The 18,143-nt window shown below is 35.2% G+C and overlaps 4 protein-coding genes and 1 pseudogene across 4 annotated transcripts; 3 read left to right on the top strand and 2 right to left on the bottom strand.

Annotated features, from left to right (window-relative positions):
• The first annotated feature begins 2,559 nt into the window (after window positions 1-2,559).
• LOC132315084 (uncharacterized) lies at window positions 2,560-4,190 on the top strand. Its single transcript, XM_059813841.1, has one exon. The coding sequence runs from the start codon at window positions 2,690-2,692 to the stop codon at window positions 3,305-3,307; it is 618 nt and encodes a 205-aa protein (XP_059669824.1). The 5' UTR covers window positions 2,560-2,689; the 3' UTR covers window positions 3,308-4,190.
• A 1,322-nt stretch (window positions 4,191-5,512) lies between these two features.
• On the bottom strand, window positions 5,513-6,545 carry LOC132315083 (non-specific lipid-transfer protein 1-like). The gene is made up of 2 exons (XM_059813839.1): window positions 6,062-6,545; window positions 5,513-5,725 (listed from the first exon to the last, which is right to left on the bottom strand). The coding sequence occupies exons 1-2, from the start codon at window positions 6,412-6,414 to the stop codon at window positions 5,716-5,718; spliced, it is 363 nt and encodes a 120-aa protein (XP_059669822.1). The 5' UTR covers window positions 6,415-6,545; the 3' UTR covers window positions 5,513-5,715.
• A 2,759-nt stretch (window positions 6,546-9,304) lies between these two features.
• Window positions 9,305-11,127, top strand: LOC132314733 (uncharacterized; annotated as a pseudogene).
• Window positions 11,128-11,836: 709 nt separating this feature from the next.
• On the bottom strand, window positions 11,837-13,570 carry LOC132313438 (unknown protein 1). The gene is made up of 2 exons (XM_059812201.1): window positions 13,345-13,570; window positions 11,837-12,931 (listed from the first exon to the last, which is right to left on the bottom strand). Exon 2 carries the CDS (start codon window positions 12,927-12,929, stop codon window positions 12,192-12,194), a length of 738 nt encoding a protein of 245 aa, XP_059668184.1. The 5' UTR covers window positions 12,930-12,931; window positions 13,345-13,570; the 3' UTR covers window positions 11,837-12,191.
• A 3,346-nt stretch (window positions 13,571-16,916) lies between these two features.
• LOC132313437 (calcium-binding allergen Bet v 3) lies at window positions 16,917-17,939 on the top strand. Its single transcript, XM_059812200.1, has one exon. It carries the CDS (start codon window positions 17,131-17,133, stop codon window positions 17,767-17,769), a length of 639 nt encoding a protein of 212 aa, XP_059668183.1. The 5' UTR covers window positions 16,917-17,130; the 3' UTR covers window positions 17,770-17,939.
• Window positions 17,940-18,143: the final 204 nt, after the last annotated feature.

Below are 18,143 nucleotides of genomic sequence, written 5' to 3'. Positions count from 1 at the left end.
AACTTTAGGTTATACGCATATTCATTTTTTACGAGTAAACTTGTTTACTCACCTTCGTTGTTGGGACATTTTTCAGGTAAAGAACCTTACTTTAGGGATGCACAACATCCTTGAGCTTGTTTATGGCTTGATGAGATTGTAGTATTTCCATTCATGCGCTTACTAACATGATTTTGCTTTATTTTTGGTTAAATATGTCAAAACTTGTAACTTCTATTTCGGATATGTAATAAACACCTAAATGCATCCTCTGAGACTTATTTGACATGTAAGTGATAAGGCCAAGGGCCAAGAACCTCATGCTTTACTTTTATGCTATTTCATATTATGTTTAAAAATGAGAAAAATTAGAAAATGCGAAGCTTTAGCATGACAATTTCAGCTTGGATGGTGGGAATTGTGTTTTAATATTTTTCATAGTGTTCTTATATCATATATGATGTGTAGCCATGGGCCAAACAATTATTTGAATGCATCAATGATGGTTGACTTCAATTTTGCTTAAAATGATCATTTTTCATGATGTTGGGGCTTCGACATGTCATATTTTACATATGGTGTATTTTGAGGCCATGGGCCATTGGGACGCATTTTATTATGTATATTACACTTGCTAGAGTGATCACGTTACACAAAATATCATAGTTTTATGTTATGGTTGATGGTAGGCTTCAAATTTTCCATTTTCTTTCATTTTTGAGGTTTAATAGGTCGGATTTTGCATCGGGCATAATTGGGGGTCATGGACCATTCCCACACATTTCAAAACACTTATTATACTTGCGTACATAATCGTTTTAGTTCACAACTTCATATTTGGTCATTTGAATACTTGAAGCAAACTTGTATTTTGACATTTTTTTTTCAAAACTAATCTTAGGGGTATTTTGGAAATTTCATGTCAATTTTTTTTTTTTTTTTTCTTCCAATATAGCTAGCTTGAAAAAATTATTTTAAGGAGGATTTCTTTTTCATGTTTTTCCAAAAAAGTTTATCTTGGCCCTTAAAACAACGTTTTTCTTCAACATTTTTTGGCAGTCAGCCCCATCTAATCGATTAGATTGATCATCTAATCGATTAGATGGTCTTCCGCAGATTATCCAACTTACTGTTTTGACATCTAATCGATTAGATGGCCCTATGTTGCTCTTTTTAACATTTTTTCTTCCATTTTATCATAACTTCTTCGTCCGGACTCCAAATTGGGTAACTTTTTTTTTAACTTTATTAATTTTGCGCCATTTATCCAATGGTGTGCTCGGTAGCACCCATAATTTTTTAAAATTATGATTTTGCCCCTAGGGCTAAACTTGTCTATTTTAAAAATTTCGCTTCCGCATTTTGTTCTCTTTTAAGTTCCATAACTTCATGGGAAACTATGTTTGTGTCTTAGGGATAACGTACATCTCTTGAGACTTTGTTTGCATGTGAAATGATCATTTTGCCTTTGGGGGCATACTTGGTCTATTTTCACCGTTTTGTTTCCGTATATGTTTTCTTTTCACCGACTTTGTGTTTTATTTTTACTTCCGTATTCCGGATCTGTTATCAGGTCAACTTTCAGGTCACATTAACATATCTGGATTGTGAAAATTCGGAACGTCACATGAGTCGCAATGCCAGAGGATTGTCAGCAGTTGGTGTTTGGTAGAACGATAGGGTGTGAGCCAGCGTCAAAGTTTGGTATACTTTGTTTCAAGCATAATAGATTGGTTTACATTAGACTGTACAGTCCACGGGGTTTTTCCCATAATAGTTGACGTATTTTATCAACTGGAGTTTCCTCGCTAAAATCTTGATGTCATCTCTAACTTTATACTTTGCTTTATTTTATCTGCATAGAATTAATTGTTTAATTATTAAAATAAGTAAAGTTGGTAAAGACACAGATCTGTTTTAAAACAAACAAAACTTTCTAAGTACATTCCGCTGTATACGACTTACAATTACATGGTCCGTGACTTTCAAATAATTTCTCCATCAGTTGTGTGTGAACCAAAACCAGATGTGGACTAAAAGGAAGACAAAACAAATGGAATTGGCAGGACGGACACATGATTTATGGTTTGGAAGATTACAACACTTGCTATTTTGCAAATTAGTTCGTTTATGCTGAAATTGTTACAATTAAGATGTTACTACTCTGGTATAAACTTGGTCAATATAAGCATGTTAAACTTATTCCCAGCCAATACATATTCTTGTAGAATCAAAAGCATATGCTTAATTTAGATGCAAATGTTAATGTTTCAAATTAATTAAGACGTACATGAATCCAAATGTAGTTAGGAGTGCTGTTATCGAACTCAAATAATCTGCAACTCACCAAAACAGAGTCTTCAAAGTCAGCAATTCACCAAAAGTTGGTTCCTGACAGGAAGCATCTTCCTAGGTCCCAACCCAATCGACTCGCAATTCAAACATCAACAGGAGTCCAACCAAAAGCAACAAACGCGCGCGCGCGCGCGCACACACACACACACATATATATATATTCTGCTCAGTTCGGGAGCCACTTTTGATTTGATTTTGAGTTCGTTTCATATTATCACCATTTTTTTTTACCAACCAAACACACACACACACACACATATATATATATTCTGCTCAGTTCGGGAGCCACTTTTGATTTGATTTTGAGGTCGTTTCATATTATCACTTCTTTTTTTTTTTTTTTACCAACCAAAATATGGATTTAGAATCTTCTTCATCCAAGGTGAATGGGAAGTATGTTCATGGGCCTTCTTCATCTTCCAAACGCATGAGCAGAAGGAACAAATGCTTGTTGGTGACTTTTGCGGTAATATTGGCGGTGCTTCTTCTAATGGTGATTTTGGGACTCACCGTCTTCAAGCTCAAGAATCCCGTCACCACTGTTAACTCCATCTCTCTGAAGGATCTCCAGCTCGGGCCCACATCACAGCTGAATATGACCGTCGATGTCAATCTCTCCATTAAAAACCCTAACAAAGTCGGGTTCAAGTACACCACCAGCTCTGCCTTGTTGAAATACAGAGGCGAACTGGTCGGAGAAGGGCCGATCCCGGCTGGGGAGATATCGTCCGACCAAACCCTCTCTATGAATATCACTTTCATGGTGTTGGCGGATGAATTGCTCAACAATTCCAATGCGGATGACTTCTTCGGTCCATTGCCTCTCACCGCCTACACTCGACTTTCCGGCCAAGTTGGTATCTTGGATATAATCAAAATTCATTTAGTTTCATCTACCACCTGCGATTTGACCATTAATGTTGTGACTACAACTGTTGCCAATCAAACTTGTCACTATAAAACCAAATTATAAACTTGTCACATCTGATGATGCCGACTTATCTAGTCCTTATATGTGCGCTTGTCTTTCTCATTCTTTTTTTTCAATCGTCTGTTTTTTTTTTTTTAATGTACCGTTCTTCCCTTCATATATGACAATAAAAGGTTTCGTATCAACCCCAATTTTTTAAGTAGTGAGAAAATTCTGAATTTAAATACCTGATCTCATTCATATTCCCAAAACATTAAACTCGTAGTATTAATGTTGTGTTGGTTGTATGCAGCAGGCGTTAGCTTCTAGATTTCGGTTGCAGAGTCCTAAGGAAGAACTTTACTTGAAATATTACTATAATTTAGTGAGCCAATGTAAAAACAAGTGTTGTTAGTCATTGAAAAGCGACCAATGTTTTGATGTTTTCAACTGAATGATTGCAACAGAGTGACCGTGATTGGTGCAACCAATAAAACTTTCAACTAATGAATGATTGCAACATAGGTTGTTTTTACTCACAAACTGAGCGTTTTCACATGAACTAGGTGGTTGTTACCTTAAAGAATCCAAGTCCTTAGTCCATAGCAGGAATTGACTTTTTTTTTCTTTTCTTTTTTTCTTTTTATTTTTCTTTTTCTTCAATCGGATAGCGGTTTTTGCACTACTGTGAGTGAATTTCCTGGTACTGGCATCTTCATCCGTATAGCTCGGCCCAATAAGCAATTATCATAAAAAATTCATGTAAATTAAGGGTTTGTAGATTTATGGGATATTCATGAGGTTTCTCTTGAACCCCGACTTCTTTTTGGGAGATGAGAGAAATATCGTTAGGTCAGTGGGTTTGAGTTTTAATGAAAAATAAAGTTCAATCTTATTGACTTACTCCAAATAGTTGTGAAGATATTTCATGGAAAGAAGGAAGAGGGGAAAAGATGAGAGGTTTTGGTAGTTGAATTTAGTAAATAGGAGGGCGGTTTAGTCATCTCATTTGCTAAAAGAAAGAGATTATAGTCTAGAGGAGTTTGTTTAGAGCGCAAATACCAACTGGAGCTCTAACTAAATTTTAATTTCCTTTTTTTTGTATTAATGAAAAATAGAGCAATTAGTATTTCTTTACTCTCAAAGTGGAGGGGAGGATTGAGACAATAGTAAACCTCCTTATCCTAAACGTGGAGAAGGGGTTTGAAATAATAGTAGAACATTCTTACTCTTAAAGTGAAAGAGAGGGTTCGAGTCACCTGAACAATGTGCATGTAAGTACTTACCTAATAAAAAGAAAATATATTAAACTTGTTTCTTTGAAAGTAAAATATTTTTACGAATTTTTTCTTTTATTATTATTATTTTTTTTTTAAAGTCTAACAAAAATAACTTATTTATTAATTTTCGACAAGTTATTTTATACGTCCCTGCCGATGGACTCAACCTCAACATCGATCTAGTCTCCTAGATCCTGGCCAATCACCGAAAATAATAATAATAATATTTTATTTGAAATATATATATATATATATATTTTCGGAAGAAAATATTTTACAACATACGGAGCCTGATGCAAGTATAATTCCAATTCAATTACCTCCTACTAAACTGATTCCCATCTTGACTTGGTTTTGCTTCTTGTCTTAATTGACAATTTCTTCTTCCTCGGTGGTTGTTTTTTTATTTTTTATTTATTTATTTTTTTTTAGAAAAGTTAAGCAAAGTTGTACACACATATTTTCACCGAGGCTCAAATTCTTGACCTCCCCTTTGAAGAAGTGAATTTCTTCTTCGTATTTACTTTGGTCAATTTGTTTGATATAATTTTGGGTGTTAGGGTAGGGCTGTTAATTAATCTTGTAATCTATAAGTCTTTTTCTCTTTTTTCTTTTCTAGCCATCCAAACAATTATACATATATATTAAATTTAATTTGGGAAAGATCATACAAAGCTGGTCTGATATTAAACTGCACTAGGCCAGTTCTCCCCCATTTGTTCACAAATTAAGCGAGAAATTATTAAATGGTATGTAATCATGTTATGGTTCCGATCCTTAAAAATTTTATAATATTTCAGGAGTATGTTACTCTAGTTTTTCGGGACCACGAGATTTCAAATCATCTAATAATTTCTTTTACTAGAACTTTCAAATGGAGTGAAATTAATTTATAACTTCTGTAAGCACTTTCTGAATAGAGGTTATATATATATATAGTTTTTCTGTAACAATAGTTATCCTTAATTAGTTTGTGAGAGAGAGAGTATAAATTAAGTGGGATAGATTCAATAGAAATAAAAAGATACAGTGGTCACTACACACAACCACAAACTACATGACACGCTGCTATTGCAAACTGGAGGGTCGCTCAACTGGCAACCAATGAGGATTCAGATGCATGCCCATCCTTATTCACACACCAAGTACCTTGGATGGATCCGGTGACAGTGACTGACTTGTGCATCAACCTCAGTGCACCCTGCAACACAATAACAACAGCAACCAAAACATATAATCAGCAATTTATTAATAACACAACATATATATTAAAATATAAACCGTTAACACACTAGCCACAAACTAAAGAGTATTAATATTGGATTACCATATATAGCATGTTCAGTACTATAAAATTTTAGCTATAGATTTCTGTCCGCATTGAGTTTATTTCCATTTTCATATATACATTATTATAGTAGAGCACAAGTACTGTACTGCATTAGACGGTTCATAACACATAAACGTGTGAGTGACGCAGTATAGCACCCGTACTGTAATGCACCGGATATATATATATAGAGAGAGAGAGATGTACTTGGAGCAGTCGGTGCTGAGGCTGATCTTGTAAGGAATGTTGACACCACATTTTCCAGGGAGGCCAGAAGCGTTGGCCATATTGATACCGGGGACAGCGGTTGCAGCTGATTTCATGCATCTGCAAGCGGTCTGGCGGTCAGTTGGGGTGCTAGCAGCGTTGTAGAGGGACTTAACCCCACTGCAGCATGGGGCTGGCACCGGACCACCGCTCCTCAGGTAGCCGAGGCAAGGGGTCAGGCTTGTTACCACCGTACCACATGTCACGGCTGCCTCGGCTTGTGGTGCAGTCACCACCATGCACATGAGTACCACTACCACACAAGCCACCTTAAGCATTGCTGAGCTTGCCATTGTAGTGCTAGTGATGAGTTACTACTTTCAGAAAACAATACTTTTTAGAAAGCAAACAAGAGAGAGAGAGAAAGCTCGGCAATTGCTATATGTTTGCGTGTGATCTTTTGTGAGTAAAAAGGCTCTCGGGGGTGGTGTTTATATAGAGAAAGTGGTGGAGCATAAACTGAAGAGAATGCGTGGGCCGGTGGTGTTGGGCTTGTTAGTTGTGAGGCAAGTGGTTGAAAGTTTTTACAACAGGGCTACAAATGATGATGATCCAGACTCGAGAAAAAGACGGGTTTCACACTGAATTTTGTAGGAAAATTTTCAAACTCATGAATTCAAAAATAGACTATATGATACACGTGTATCATATACCTTTTTTTTGTGACCATGTCAGATACTAACTCCACCATATGCAAGGGGCTTAGCTTAGATTGATTTCTCTTTGGAATTGTAAGTGCCCAACAGATACAGCTACTTTCCTAGTCAAGTCAACTCATCTTTTGGCTAACGAGGAAACATCTTCCAATCAATCGCCGAACTAACAAGAAATTTCAATTGAATTTTCACATTGCTTCAACCAAAACTAGTTAATTCCTCCAAGTCGTCTGCATCCTTCATTGGTATTTTAAAATAAGAGCTTGATGCTATACTAGATTTAAACAATGATTCTCAATATATATGTAATTTATTTTGCTTAATTCAATCAAAATAAAAAATGAATTCTTAAAATAGACCACTATATTATTTAGGACTCCTGAACTTAATGTAAATGTAATTTAAAAAAAAAAAAAATTAAGACGAATATGTCATGTCTTGATTCATAGAGTCATATAAAATAAATACCATATGACTCCATATATACCTTCTAAATGAGTAAAGTACTTGAAAGGGAATAAAAAGCATTAAAAGGTGTCAGAATTAAAGTAAAAAAAATAATAAAAATTCTTCTTAGTTTTTAAAATTTTGTAATCACCAAAATTGCCGTGATCATTTTGTTGAGTAGATTACATTGCAGTCATCTTAGTGTCATTATATTGGTGAATATGTTTTAAGCATAATCAAGGAACAAAACCATTTGTAGTGTAGGTACCTCCAAGGTCGAAAAAAAGTATAAAATCTTTAATCTTAGTATTTGCTACAGATAATAAAGCATTAAATTTTTTTTTTTTTGGGCCAGAATAAAGCTTTAAATGCAAGAACATGATTACCGTACAAATTGGTGTTATATATGTGCCTTGAATACGAATTAGGAAAGTTAAAAAAGAGTATGCTATTCAGGCCTAAGTGTTCAGGGATGGATTTGGATCGTATAAGACTCAAAAAACCTGTGTACATGTGATGCTCAGTCAAGACTCGAAACACATGTGCACGTGATACTCACTCTTTGAGTCTCTGTTGAAGTCTTCCATTGAAGTCTTGTGAAGAATTGTACAAGAGAATAATTTTCTGTTGAAAAGAAGAAGAAGAAAAAGGAGATACTTTTTGGTATTCGTCCAAGTCTTTTCCTAGCATAATTGACTGAGATACCCCTCCCTTCTAATTTTCAAGGAGAATGGATGCCATATGGGTTAGGTAGGGAATCTGTAACGATGACAGCAAGTCGCTCCCTCTTTAATAATAATAATAATAATAAAAGTCGATCATTTTCTGTTACTCTTCAATAATTATCCAAATCCTCTTAATGAATTTAAGTACTTCATCTCATATTTTCTAAGTCCTGAATGTGTATTGCTTGTCCATATTCAAATCAGGCTACCGAAATAATAAAAAAAATAGTAATAATAAATAAATAAATCTCGTATTTCTCAAACTTTAAACTCATAGTATTAATGTCGTGTGGGTTGTATGAAGCATGTGTTATTGGGAAGGAAAAAGGGAGGAAGAACTTTAATTTATAAATTATAATTTAGTGAATAAATTAAAAAATAATTTCAGTTGAGAGACCATGGTCTTCCTGAGGAAGAACTTAGAACTTTAATTTAAATATTATAATTCAGTGACCGAAATCTTAAAATAACTGTTGTTGGTCATTTGAATATCAATAAAAGAGACCGATGTTTTCAGCTGAATGATTGCAACATGGTAGTCAATTGGTCATTGAGTATCAAGCAATAAAAGTGACCATTTTCAACTGAATGATTTATTTTATCAATTAGAAAATGACCGACGTGTCCTTTTCAATGTTTCCTTTCCTCTCACGGACCGAGCGTTTCCACATCAACTAGGTAGAAACATGTTTTCTCATTGAAGCCCTTTAGCCAACTGCTGCTGCGCTTCGCTTTTGTTAACTTGAATAGCAGGAATTTACTTCTTTTTATCTTCTTCTTCATCAATCTGATAGCCATTTTTACAGTGTGAATACTAAATAATATTAGATGCTACTAATAAGATCTACTAAATAAATGTATTTTTCGTTTATGTGACAAAATATAATTGATTGATAACATCGATGACATTGTATCACCGGAACAAAAAAATCTTTCTCAAGTTAAAGTGGAGGAGAAGAGTTCGAGACAATAGTATAACCACCTCCTTACTCCAAAGCGGATGAGAAGGGTTCCAGGCAATAGTATTTCTTACTCTCAAAGAAGAAGGGAGGGATTTGAGTCACGTGGACAATGAAGGAATTAAAATATTGTAATGCATTTTAATTTATGCTTGACAGTAAATATTTATGAATCTAAAACTTTCGAGTCCTTGAAGTTAAGACGTAAGAGTAATAAAAGCCCCCCAAAAAAAATGGGCTAGGTTGGACTCCAAGAGGCTGCAACAAAGTAGCCCATGAGCTGGCTCAATGGGCTGTGAATAGGGATGTTAATTTTTACCGTCCTGCCGGGGACGCACTCCGTCCCGCTCCATTAATAAAGAAAATGGAAACACTGTTTATATCGTTGGGGCGGGCATGGATACAAATTTTGTACCCATCACGGGTCACAGGACGGGTAAGGATTCAATATACATATTCTAGGGGCCCCGCCCCGCCCCGCCCTACTAAGCATATAACTATATATATATATATATATATATATATATATATAATATTAATAACTTATTTTAACGGCTTACCCAGTTATCCATCTCTTACAATCCTAATTTGGGATGTAAACTTGGTATTAAATTTGCTTTTGTTTTGGTTATGGTGAAAGTTGGAGCTTAGAACTTCTTGTGATTTGGTTGTATTAAACTTTTATTTTTATTTATTATGTTCTCTGAATTATGTTATGTGCATGTTATTTTTTTATTTTTGTTGGGATACATAATTTCATTTATATTGTGCCATTCCCAGGCTTTCCACATTTAAATAGCAGGAGCTTAAGTTCCAAAAAGTGGAAGAAAAAAAAAATTGTTAGTGGGGCGAGCACGGGGGCATAGTATTTCCCAAAGGGGCGGGGCTGGACATGAAAATCCAACCTGTCGCCGATCTCGGGGTGGGCATGGAATTGACAAAAATTAAAAGGGGCGGGGCGGGATTTAGGAAAACTCACTCCAAACCCGCCCCGTTACCATCCCTGGCTGTGAAATATCAGTGTTCCGATGATGAGGTGTGGCCCAATTGTCTCCTTCCACCCATTAAGGCAGATTTTCCTTGGTATTCCTCATGTTTTTGTCAAAATAATAATAATAATAATTAATTAATTAATTAAATATCTCTATTAGGACTTAATTAGTGAGAGAATCATTTCATTTATATTTTAGATTTTACAGCAACACTCCTACATAAAAAGGAATTTAAAATGCCTCTTTTATTCTGGGATTTTAACTCCTACTATGACTGTCATGGAAAATTCTTTGATTTCCTCCCCCTTCGTTCAAATTTCCAAGCATTTAATGCCTAATTTATCCAATTACACACCGACTTCTCAGTTTTTTTTTTGTTTTATAATAATTAATTATACCCCACCACCTACCTACAGCTGACCTGATCGAGATACAATGATATACAAGAATCAGCAAAACACATCATTATTATATCACCATCCCAACTGAAGAGAAATCAGAGAGTGTGTCTAAGCGGTGTCATTCTCAGTATCTTGTTCATGCTTTTCATTGTGCTCCTTGTATTAGCATTTACTATCTTTAAGGTTAAAGACCCCCGGACTCAGCTTCGTTCGGTGGCTGTCGACGGCATTGTGCCCCGCATCTCGTTTCCGGTCATCTGAGTTGAACTCAACATAACCCTGGACCTCAAACTCCAAGTTGATAACCCCAACCATGCCAGCTTCAAGCACGGGCCAGGCAACAGTCGGCTCACCTACAGAGGCAATGAGGTTGGGCAGGTGGACATGGAGTCCGGTTACATTCCGGCCAAGGGCTCCACGGATCTAGGGTGCCGTCTGACGCTTGACGTCAACGAGATTGCTTCGAAATGGCGCTGTTGATCAGGGACGTGTTGGCAGGGGAAGTGGTGGTGGAAACACATACTAGGATTCCTGGAAGAGTGTCATTCTTAGGAGGGCTTTTCACGAAACATGTTGTCGCAATATCGGAATGTCAAATGGCCATTGGAATTCCTGACATAACTATACGAAGAGAAGAGTGCAAGCGCAAGACCAAGTTTTGAGCTCCTCATATGTGACAGAGAGGTCGTCGATGAAATTAGTGAAATCTATCAATGTCAATTTTTTTGGTTAGAGGTTGATGTTTTGTCCGCAAGTACCTTGAAACTTCAAAGAGCCTATCCTTCCTGTCCCTAGGAAGGATAAAGTGCTCTGCAAATCCCAATTTACCAAAAGAAAAATATGATTTTTGTTTAGTCCATTTTTCATGGCTTTTGTTTCTTGTGCTTGAACTGGACTTAAATAACCATACATTACATCCTAATTGTGATTGTCATAAAATTTCTTTGCCATTTCAGGTTTACATAAGAATCCATATATTTCTTTCCAGAAATATTTATAAATCTAATTTATACTGCCCTTTATAGTTTCCTGCTCAAAGATGTTGTCTACAGTTTACATTCACAACAAACTATATTCACTAAAAAAAAATGTAAAAAAAAAGAGATTAGGGTTCAAGAAGACCTTGAAAGCTTTTACCTCTGGCACAGTAGATGAATTTCTTTTTGTACACATCAAGCTCTGATGGCCTGGACCAAAACACCCGACCTTTTACTTCTATCTGCACTCCATCTTCATCAGTTGAGGGTGAACGAAACTAGATGTGAGTAATGCTTGATGAAAACAGAGCTATTAATATTATATCAAATGACTAAATAAATAATGTAATAATCACAGAAACTATTCCCTTCCTTCAAAGTTTAAACTGCATAGGCAACCCTGATAACAGGTCCAATTTCTTCATTATATTCATGCAAATCCACCATGTTGCTCCAATCCATACACCCCATCAAACACAGTATGATCCACATCATGAATTGCTAGTCATACAAAACCAACCAAACAGCGGAAAACAAAAGGAATTAAGGAAAACAAAATAACAAGAAAGACAGAATTCATTGATTTGCGAGAACAGGTACACAATTTATCGTTTAAAAGATTACAACACTTGCTATTTTGCAAATTGTTCATGCTAAAGTTACTACAAAATGTTAATACTTTCTTATAAACTTGGTCAGAACAAGCATGTTACACCTGTTCCAGCCAAGACATATCCTTGCAGAATCACAAGCATATGCTTAATTCGGAGGCAAACATGTTAATGTTTCAAATAAATTGAGATGTACATGAATCAAAATGTAGTTAGCAGTGCTGTTATCGAACTCAAATTCTCTGCAACTCACCCAAAAAGTCCTTCAACGTCAATCTCTAAACTTCAGGCATTGCCCACGATCAAAATTCAAGCTTTCTGCACAAACCCTGGTCAATGTTCCTTGATTTCCTTGTGGGCTTCATAGGAGCGCCAGGGCAGGTGTCAGCAACTCCACTGAAGCGAGGTGCAGAAGGGGGCGTCTTAAAACCATCAGAGACTGAATCCAGAGCTGAAATTTCAGCAAAAAGTTCTTCTATTTGCTTTGAAACAATCTCTTTTAAAAGGGTTCTATAAACTGCTTCCACTAACGTCTCTTCATCCGAGATATGTTCTGCATCATTACCATGATTTTCATCCCCAACGAATTTAACAGAAGAACCGAAATTAAGCTGCCTTGCTACACTGCTTCGTGTCTCTTCCAGATATTTATTGGACTGGGGAGCTAACATGAGCTTGTCTGGGCCAGGAGCAAATGGGTCAAACACATCCTCCTTTGGCGTGCGAAGGCCATCATCCATTGAATTTGAAGCATACCGGTCAACATTCCGGTGAGAATCAAAACAAACTGCTTTGGGAAGTGAAGTAACTAATGTACGTGGGGATGAAAAATCAAGGGGGAAATCCGCAGACTCTTTGTTGGAATCGGGAGTGATAGGCCCTAGAGAAGCCCCTTTGTTACAAATCACTGTGGACGGTGGTTGCATCTCTTTGACATTCTTAGCTTTTACAATAACACAATTATCATCTGATTTATTCATGAACTTCAGAGAGTGATTTTCCTCTTTCATTAACAAATCTGTACTCGCTTCAATATCCATATCTCCAACAACGAAAACAAACAAACCGTCATAAAATATACAAAGCATAAATTAAGCACTATCAGCTAAATTAATTCTTCCAGTTTAAAAGAAGAATAGGGGAAAGCTTAAATACGTCATATTATGTCCCCAATTAAACCCTGCCAACCCAATGATTGAAAAGGAACCTTAAATTGAAAAACCCTAATTTTAGACGTTAGATTCAACTTCAAGAGAGACAAAGCAACCAAACCCTAATGAAAGGAAGTTATCAATATTGAGCGGATTAGTATGGAGCAAGAAGAATGACGAGTGAAAGAAACCCTAGCAGAAGCTACCACAAAAATATTGAAAATCTCAGAGTTCAACTAAGTACTGCAAAACCTTTAACACAACTCATATATAGATTTAATAAACATATATAAGTATAACCTACTTGCTTTTGGAGTGAGAGTTTGCTTGTGGGAAAGATACGGATGAGAAACAGCAGAGAGCGGCAGCGAGAGTGAAAGAGAAGTGCAGCGTCGTGGTGGATGTATACGAACCTGATAGGAAACTGGAACGTCTCTACCTTACGCGTACCTTAATGAATCCGAGTGTTGTGTGTTGGGACTTGGGATGGTTCGATGCCTTCGAGCTTACAAGTTACAACCTTGGATCTTTTTGTTTCCTGTGGAGCACCGCGTTTCAAATTAACAGATTGGATCAATTTTGACCATTCGTTTTCGAAAAATATTCAATGTGGGCCCATTAGGACCCAGCCCAGACAGGTATGGGGCCCACCATTCTTGTTTCTCGTGCCATACCCACAATTTTAGGGTTAAAAAATGCTCTATTTAGTTGGACATGTTTTCTAGAACGAAATCTTTCCAGTTACTATCAGTTACTATCGAATTGGAGGTAAAAAAAGCTGACTTTGAGTTGAATTCATATTTATCAGAATTCTTCTAATATAATCATACAGCTTCCCTATCTAACATATTTATTATTAAATAAATTAACATATCTATTATTTAATAAATTTGACTTTTATTTCATGGGTCTCAATTAGTTGAAATTTGAAAATCTCCAAAATACATAACAATAATCTTAAAAAAAAAAAAAGAAAGACCAAGGAAAACTACACAAAACAAAAAAAGAACTATAAGGAAATGATGCAGAACAGAAAAAGAACAATTTGAAAATGAATTCTTATTTCGGTTAAAAGGTAAATTTGTGAATCTTTCTCTTTGATACGTCCAATCCTTCAGCTTTTGATAAGATTTAGGGCCGATGATATATCAGTTAGAGGAAAGAACAAAACAATGAAGATGACTTAGCAAAACAATTTATTTCTTGATACTAAAAAGAAAAAGAAGTAAAAAATGTATTTTAATTTTAGTCAAAAAGTAAAGTTGAATTTTATAATATTATATTGTGTAAAATATAAATATTCACACATATGGTAAAACAAAGTGTAGGTGAGTAAGGTGTTTTTTTTTTTTTTGACTTGCTAACTTGATGCTAGGTAGGTGGGGTGCGTTAGATGCTGGTTGGATGACGTCCAATGAGAGAATAACAGTCGATAATTTTTTTTTCTATTTTCTCATTCCAGGAGTGTGGTAATATATCTAAATAGCATTTATTTGAATTATCTATTTTTTTTTTGGTTTCTGTGTAACTTCTAATTTATATCAAACAATTTAAAAGTGTCATTCAACATTTTAAAATAAATTCATACGAATTTGATAAAATTTCAAAGTCGTTCCACATCCCCAAGGATTACCGGCTACCTCTGGGAAGCCTTCTAGATGTATGAACTCGTCTGCTCTGACTTGCAAATCAGACTTCTGTGCAACATTCAACAAACACCCCTTCTCTGATATCTTCGACTATCAACTCAACACGATCTCATTCCTCTTCCGTTTGATTGAATTTTTTTAATTTGTTGAATTAGAAATCACTCGTTAATTCTTTATCACTTTCCAACATATTGGTAAATAAAGTTTGATCCAACTTTTATACCAATTACAAATCAATGGAACAAAAACGTGGGAAAAGTTTAAGTTATTCATTTGCACACCCCCTACAGAATATCCATTTGCACAAGAAGTAATTGGATGTTTTCGAAAAGTTTAAGTTATTCGGAGTAGAATAGTTAATAATTGACGCTCAGATCAAGTTGTTGGCTGTTACCTTATAAAATTATTGATCACTGTTAACGAGAAAAGTGGTACAGAACTTATTAAGAAGTTTTCCCTTGGTAAAGTATCTTTAAGGGGACTCAAAACTCGCATTGCTTGAAGATGACAGTAAGCACATGGCCATACCAATCCTCCCCTTAATTGGGCGTTTTAAATATTAGTATTGGATTGCACATGTTAGACTAAAAAATACATTTTATAACACCAGTGATCTTTAGGAATTTCTAGGACATGTTTTTTTATCGACCATCTTTCACTATATTTGAGTAAATTATGTTTTGGGTTTTTTTTTTTTTTTTTTTTTTTTTTTTTTTTTGAAATTTGGTGTATGTTTAGGTCGGTTTATCATGTGATATGTTTTAGGCTTTATTTTTTTCCTTTAGTAACAACATTAATTGTCATTTTTGTTATAGGAGTGTTTTCGGAAAGGACAATACTTAGTCTTCATTAACGAAGATTTACAACATACTCATTGCTGATGTGGATTAATACTAAATTGACACGTGATCTTTAATTACCAAATCAAATATGGTGAGAATTTATTTACTTACCAAATTATAGATAGTGATTTTGATTATCATATATGATTTAATAATTAAAGATCACATGTCAATTTATTATTGATTTACATTAACAGTGAGTATGTTGTACTAAAATACATTATCAATAGATTTGGGTAAAAAATAATCTGAAATGTTATAAACAATTTCAAACTATTATTAATAGTCCCCAACATGATTTGAGTCTAAATTTAAACCTTAGCATTTTGTTGTCCAAAGTTTTATAAAATAACAATTTTAACCCCTTCATATATAGAATACAATATAATATACTATTAGTATAACATAAAGACATATGATTGACTTTTCCTTTCCCAAACCTCAAACAAGTCCAATGTAATTTACGCAAACAAATAAAATACAGACATAGGTGGGTTTATCATGTGATATGTTTTAGACTTTATTTTTTTTCTTCAGTAACAACATTAATCGTCATTTTTGTTATAGGAGTGTTTTCGGAAATGATAATATTTAGGTTTCTATTAGTCAACTCATTGCTGATGTGGACTAATAATAAATTAATATGTGATTTTTAATTACTAAATCAAAGATGGTGGGAAGGTATTTACTTACCAAATTATAGATAGTGATTTTGATTACCATATATGATTTAATAATTAAAAATCACATGTCAATTTATCATTAGTTCACATCAACAATAAATATGTTGTACCAAAATACACTGTCAATAGATTTGGGTAAAAAATAATCTGAAATGTTTTGGACAATTCCAAACCATTATTAATAGTCTCAAACATGATATGAATCTAAATTTGAAGATCATAATACATTCTAAACAAGCCTTAACATTTTGTTATCCAAAATTTATAAAATAACAATTTTATCCTCCTTAATATATAGAATACAATATAATATATTATTAGGATAACATAAAGACAAATCACTAACTTTTCCTATCCCAAACCTCAAACAAGTCCAATGTAATTTACGCAAACAAATAAAATACAGACATAGTGGTTGTCAAGTATGAGTTAGTATGGGTTACCCATTCAAGTCATCCATATTTATTGTTCCAGAATGGTAAGCTGAGCACGCGCAAATTAGGTCCAAAGAATCTTCTTTTGTTAAAACAGCGTAAAGCAGTAAAGACTGGTATACACGAAAAGAGAGAGAAATAGTCATTGGTTGGCTTTCTAGTGCGTATACGCGGTAATACTAACCATAATTGTATGGTATTTGTCTGAATCTAATACCAATACTATATACAACACTGTACACCTTAAAATGCAATGCGCGTTGTTCTCTACCTATAAATATATATAGTAACTAACATAATCACACATCCTAATGTAGTCTAAATCTCTCTCCTCTCCCATCCACATACAGGTGTTGTATTATATATCATTGAAATTCAGGCATCCCCAAAAATATCGTTACCTTCATTTTCTATTCAGTTTTTGACCAATCCATCCATCTTCTCTGGTGCGCTCTTCTTTCTGATTCTGATTCTGAGTATCAATGGAAGCGGTTGCTAATGGTAGTGTCACCACAAATGGGCCCAAACGGAGCCTTAACAGGAGGACCTCCACCGTCTCCTCCTCCTTCCGCCTCCGCTGCCCTAGTCTCAATTCCCTTCGTCTCCGTCGCATTTTTGATCTATTCGACAAAAATAATGACGGTATGATCACCGTTGACGAGCTCTCTCAAGCTCTCAACCTTCTCGGATTGGAAGCCGATCTAAAAGAGTTGGATTTCATGGTCAAATCCTTTATAAAACCAGGCAACATGGGGCTTAGATTTGAAGACTTTGAAGCCCTTCATCAATCCTTGAATGACACCTTCTTTGGTTTCGGCGACGACGAGGATGTTGACTTGTTGGTAAATAATGATCAGGAACAGTGTAACGGCGGAGGAAAAGTTGTGTCGCAGGAGGAGTCAGATCTGTCGGAGGCGTTCAAGGTGTTTGATGAAGATGGTGATGGGTACATTTCGGCCAGGGAGTTGCAAGTAGTGCTTGGGAAACTGGGATTGCCGGAAGGGAAAGAGTTTGACAGAGTTGAGAAGATGATCACATCCGTTGACCGCAATCAGGATGGTCGTGTTGATTTCTTCGAGTTCAAGGACATGATGCGTAGTGTTATCGTCCGCACCGCTTGATTACCATCAATTCAACCGTATTCTCTCTCCTTGTATGTGATTGTTGTTATATACAATGATGGACATTTGTAATATTGTCTTGCTCTCCTCCTTAATTACTTCTGTTACCTTTCTGATTGAAGGTGTCTACCTCTTGTTTTATAACATCTAGAACTTTCAGGCTTCTTTCATATGCATGCTTCAATTTTATGGATTGGTATTGATTGACTTGATTACTCATGAATCTCTCTCCATATATATATATATATATATATATATATTCTAGACAAATGTAATAATCGAATTGGAATCTTTTCACTCATTTACTTGTCTCATGACAAGTGTAATCACCAGAAATCAATTCTTCACGATTAAGGTCTTAGTAGGATCAAGTA

Source organism: Cornus florida, unplaced genomic scaffold (genome assembly GCF_030987335.1).
Source record: "Cornus florida cultivar Cherokee Brave unplaced genomic scaffold, ASM3098733v1 CherokeeBrave_3.0.0_Hap2_Chr06, whole genome shotgun sequence".
NCBI lineage: Eukaryota > Viridiplantae > Streptophyta > Magnoliopsida > Cornales > Cornaceae > Cornus > Cornus florida.
Note: the sequence above shows the minus strand (reverse complement) of the source record. Positions and strands in the feature narration are given on the sequence as shown.

What these genes read in the sequence shown, in the direction of transcription:
- LOC132313437 (XM_059812200.1), top strand. Translation starts at nt 17,131, where the DNA reads ATGGAAGCGGTTGCTAATGGTAGTGTCACCACAAATGGGCCCAAACGG.
- LOC132315084 (XM_059813841.1), top strand. Translation starts at nt 2,690, where the DNA reads ATGGATTTAGAATCTTCTTCATCCAAGGTGAATGGGAAGTATGTTCAT.
- LOC132315083 (XM_059813839.1), bottom strand. Translation starts at nt 6,414, where the DNA reads ATGGCAAGCTCAGCAATGCTTAAGGTGGCTTGTGTGGTAGTGGTACTC.
- LOC132313438 (XM_059812201.1), bottom strand. Translation starts at nt 12,929, where the DNA reads ATGGATATTGAAGCGAGTACAGATTTGTTAATGAAAGAGGAAAATCAC.